This window comes from Camelina sativa, chromosome 7 (assembly GCF_000633955.1).
Source record: "Camelina sativa cultivar DH55 chromosome 7, Cs, whole genome shotgun sequence".
Classification (NCBI taxonomy): domain Eukaryota; kingdom Viridiplantae; phylum Streptophyta; class Magnoliopsida; order Brassicales; family Brassicaceae; genus Camelina; species Camelina sativa.
Window position 1 is genome coordinate 3,296,396 of NC_025691.1, and position 4,695 is coordinate 3,301,090.

The window sequence follows — 4,695 nt, forward strand, 5'->3', positions numbered from 1 at the left end:
CAAGAAAAATAATGGGTTATGTGACACTTATGTCTCTATTAAATTTATTGAAATTCCACAGGATATGGTAAATTTGTTGGAAAAGAAAATAAACGAAACAGAGAAGAAGTACGAGGAAGCAAATAGACTTTGTGAAGAAAGGCTTAAGCAGGTTGTAGACGCAGAGACAAAACTAATCGAGTTAAAAACAACTATGCAAAGGTTGTCGATTTGCATTCTCTTTTTGACCTAAGTTTCAATCTTTTATCTTTTCTTCGCTCGATGTTTTCTTTTGCAACAGCTACTACGAATGCATTACTTATTTACTATTATGTTTAGGCTCGAGGAAAAGGTCTCTGACATGGAAGCAGAAGATAAAATTCTTCGGAAGCAAGCATTGTTTAATTCAGCTTCCCAGAAAATGTCACCCCAGGTGTCATTTTCCAGACCCCCAGTAAGATTTATCTATGTAAATTCCTCTTATATATATTCTTTCTCAAGAAAATTCTTGACCTCTTTTTTCCGCGTACCTCTTGCAGCCAGTGGAGAACGGACATCATGTACGTGAAAAACTAAATGAACTGTTCTTGTATACAGTTAATAATCTTCGCAATTTTTTGTTACTAGAGCCTTGTGATAGAAAATTCTTTCTTACAGGCATCACTTGCTCCTATACCATCAAGAAGGTTTGGGGCAATGTCTTTCAGACGATCTCAGATTGAACAACAACCTCATGTATGTGCCTAACGAAAATTTGAGTCATAATATTGTGATACTTGTTTGCATTAGTTGATTAATTTTGTCACGTTGTTATGATGCAGGAATATGTTGACGTCCTTCTCAAATGTGTATCACAAAATGTCGGTTTCAGCCATGGAAAGCCTGTTGCAGCATTAACAATATACAAATGTCTCATACACTGGAAACTATTCGAAGCAGAGAAAACTAGTGCCTTTGACCGTATTGTTCCTATTTTTGGTTCAGCTATAGAGGTAACCTGAAGTTTACATATAAGTCTCTTTGTAATATTTTATGGTCAAAGTATTAATGGAAACATGTGAAAACTACTTTATTAGATAATCAAAAAATATGAAACATGAAAGCTTAAGTATCGTTTCATAATTTTCCCGAGACGGCTTAGAATTGAGTTAGATTGAAAGTTGACTTTATGTCATCATGCTTTGCGTTCTGTCTACTTTCAGAACCCAGAAGATGATAACAATTTGGCTTATTGGCTAACAAATACATCTACGCTGCTGTTTTTGCTTCAAAGAAGCTTGAAATCCCATAGTACAACCGGTGCAAGTCCGAAGAAACCTCCTCAGCCAACTTCATTTTTTGGGAGGATGACACAGGTAACAAACAAATCCTGTTTATCGACTCTAAGAATACCTTAAGCATACTAATGGCCATAAGGCTTAAAGATTTCACTTCTATATGTTTTAGGGTTTCCGTTCAACCTCTTCGGCCAGCCTTTCAGGTGACGTAGTGCAACAAGTAGATGCTCGATATCCTGCTTTACTTTTCAAGCAGCAGCTTACAGCCTACATTGAAACTATATATGGAATATTTCAAGAGAATGTGAAGAGAGAACTAGCACCCGTGCTTTCGTCCTGTATTCAGGTAAACCTATTTATGGTTTCCATCAAAATAAATCAAAATGTTAGGATCATGATCTCTGCAAGACAATGTCATCTCACTTATAAGTCCTCAACTAATGGCTCAGGGACTGAAAGATTTATCACATGAGTCCTCTGCAGAGACTTTATCTGCTGAGTCATCTGAACAGAACTCACCAGAAAAGCCATCTGAAGATAATCCACTGGCAAAGCTGTCTGAAGATAATTCACCAGCAAAGCCATCTGAAGATAAGTCACAAGAAAAACCATCTGAAGAGAACTCACAGGCAAAGCTATCCGAAGAGAATTCACAAGTAAAGCTATCCGAAGAGATTCCACAGGCAAGTCCATCCGCAGAGAATTCAACGGCAAAGCCATCTGAAGAGAATTCACCCACGGAAACTTGGCAAGACGTCATAAATCTTTTAAATCGGCTTCTTGGAACATTGAAGAAAAATTACGTAAGAACTTTTTTTGTATTCTAGGATTCAAGATTGTGTTTGCTTCTCTTGACTCCTAAATTTTTACTCTGACAAACTACTTCTTTCAGGTTCCTCTGTTTCTTGCTCAGAAGATTTTCAGCCAAACATTCCAAGACATCAACGTTCAACTCTTTAATAGGTAAACTATTTACATTCCCCCATCAACCTTAACGGAGTAAAAATCACCTAATCCACCATCAGCCAATAAACATAAAACTGTAATGTAACTAATGCAGCCTTATGGAACGTGAATGCTGCACATTCATCATGGGCAAGAAAGTGAATGCCTGGTTAAATGAACTCGAGTCATGGTGTAGCCAGGCAACTGAAGAGGTACGTCAGTTGTTTTGATTGAATGGAACGGTTTCAAACTCTTAATCACTTGATTTCACTTGTCAATTAAATTCTCCTGAATGCAGTATATAGGATCTTCATGGGATGAACTCAAACACACAAGACAAGCCGTGATGCTCCTGGTCTGTTTCCTATGAACCAAATTACAGCAACTTTAATTAACACTACAACACGTTTTCCTCTCTCTCTCTTTTTTTTTTCCTGAATATATCATCGGATTCCTCTTCCAGGTTACAGAACAGAAGTCCACAATTACATATGATGATCTTACAACTAACCTCTGCCCAGTAACTACTCTCTGCTTCGGATTTGTTTAATAATATTATAAAACATGCCTGAAAAATGCTTCTGATATTTCTATCTCTATTTCACTTTCCAGGCTCTTAGTACTCAGCAATTGTATAGAATATCTACCCTCTGCAAAATTGATGATCACGAGTATCAGAATGTATCTCCAGACGTATGTTTGCTCTGAACATTTCTCAAATAAACCAAAATACATTTTCCCAAACCTCTATATTCACTTCATATATCTGGGGTGCAGGTGATTTCCAACTTGAAACTTCTAATTACAGATGAAGACGAAGACAGTCGTTCGTTCTTGTTAGACAATAATTCCAGGTATTTCAGAATACTAATAACTTTCTCTAAATTGGTCATAACATCATCACCATAACCTCTTGAATATTGTGTTTTTGAAACTCAGCATCCCCTTTGAAGCCGATGAAATCTCCAACTGTATGCAAGAAAAAGACTTTGCCAATATAAAACCAGCTGTGGAACTCATTGATAACCCTAACTTCCACTTTCTGAAGGACTGAGACTTATTTGAGTCCGACTAGATATGTTGCAATGAAATTGTATAGTAGTCCTTTGCATAGTTTTACGGGTGTATAATCTTTTGATCGATCGGTTTCGTCGTCTAGGCAGGCTTTAAGAGGGAATTTCGAGCTCAAGTGTAGGGCTCGTTCTCTTCTTTTAATTTGATTCTTATACACGTTCATTGTGTTCAGGGTGGTGGTTAGGTTAAAGCCAAAGGCAAAATAATTTACTCATCATAGGGAAAGAAACTTTTCTCTGTAGAACAAACATTAGAAATCAGTTTTTGTAACCTTAGTTTTTGAGAGATTTGGCGACACCTTTAGTCCCATAATGGGTCACATATTCATGATTGGCTTTGCGATATTGTTTAAGTTTGGATGCACTTTCCTAGAGTTAAATTTCAAAACAATCAGTCAAAATGAAATGGAACAACGACAACCTAGATAATGAGTTAGTGACTCAAAACCACATATTTTTATAGTACTTTTTGATATTTTATTAAATACAATTGTCGTATTTTAAAACTATTTAAAGCTTTGCTATATATATATATTTTTGTAACTTTTATATAGTTAAGTTAGTTATTAACACCTTTTAATTTCGGAAACAGTGTTACCATGACTTATTTTGGAAACACAATTAGTTTTTGTTCCATCTAATTTCTGATAACATTCTGACTGCGCAGGAGATATTTCATGGCCTCAGGACAAATCCATCCTGTAAAAAAAAATTTATGGCTATAAAAACAAATATGAGCAAGGCGTATGATAGGGTCGAGTAGAGTTTTATTGAGGCATTACTCAGGAAGATGAGTTTTGCGGACAAATGGGTATCTTGGATCTTGTTTTGTGTTTCTTCGGTTGAATATAAAGTTCTGCTGAATGGTCAACTTAATGGTTTGATAGTCCCGGAGAGAGAGTTTCGGCAGGGAGATCCGCTATCTCCCTATTTGTTTATCCTCTGCACGGAGGTGTTAATTGCGAATATTCGTAAGGCTAAGTGGGATAAGCGGATAACAGGGATCAAGGTCGCGAATAAATGTCCGCCGATTACGCACTTGCTGTTTGCGAATGATAGCCTATTTTTCTGCAAGGCAGATAAGGATCAGTGTGGTGCTATCTTGGACATCTTAAAGAGTTATGAGGCAGTGTCGGGACAACAAATAAATTTTGACAAGTCTTCGGTTCAGTTTGGGCACACAATCGCTGAAGGGGTGAAGAGTGAGGTGCAGCAGGTCCTTGGAATAACAAACCTGGGAGGGATGGGTTCTTATCTAGGATTACCTGAGAGTTTAGGAGGGTCAAAGACAAAAAAATTCTCCTTTGTTCGAGATAGAATTCAGAGCCGCACAAATGGTTGGACAGCAAAACAACTTTCCCGAGGAGGAAAAGAAGTGATGATAAAGTCCGTTGCTACTGCGGTACCGACTTTTGTTATGT

At 37.2% G+C, this 4,695-nt stretch overlaps 1 protein-coding gene across 1 annotated transcript in view; it reads left to right on the plus strand.

Moving 5' to 3' along the window:
• LOC104700127 (myosin-10-like) overlaps nucleotides 1-3,564 on the plus strand; it is an 8,299-nt gene extending 4,735 nt beyond the window's left edge. Inside the window, exons 14-28 of the mRNA XM_010415596.2 lie at nucleotides 62-201; nucleotides 319-433; nucleotides 519-539; nucleotides 637-714; nucleotides 801-971; nucleotides 1,182-1,334; nucleotides 1,426-1,602; nucleotides 1,706-2,059; nucleotides 2,149-2,219; nucleotides 2,317-2,413; nucleotides 2,500-2,556; nucleotides 2,665-2,721; nucleotides 2,814-2,894; nucleotides 2,979-3,055; nucleotides 3,141-3,564. Of these exons, the coding sequence (XP_010413898.2) occupies nucleotides 62-201; nucleotides 319-433; nucleotides 519-539; nucleotides 637-714; nucleotides 801-971; nucleotides 1,182-1,334; nucleotides 1,426-1,602; nucleotides 1,706-2,059; nucleotides 2,149-2,219; nucleotides 2,317-2,413; nucleotides 2,500-2,556; nucleotides 2,665-2,721; nucleotides 2,814-2,894; nucleotides 2,979-3,055; nucleotides 3,141-3,255 (1,764 nt within the window). The 3' untranslated portion in view covers nucleotides 3,256-3,564. The remainder of the gene's footprint in view (nucleotides 1-61; nucleotides 202-318; nucleotides 434-518; nucleotides 540-636; nucleotides 715-800; nucleotides 972-1,181; nucleotides 1,335-1,425; nucleotides 1,603-1,705; nucleotides 2,060-2,148; nucleotides 2,220-2,316; nucleotides 2,414-2,499; nucleotides 2,557-2,664; nucleotides 2,722-2,813; nucleotides 2,895-2,978; nucleotides 3,056-3,140) is intronic.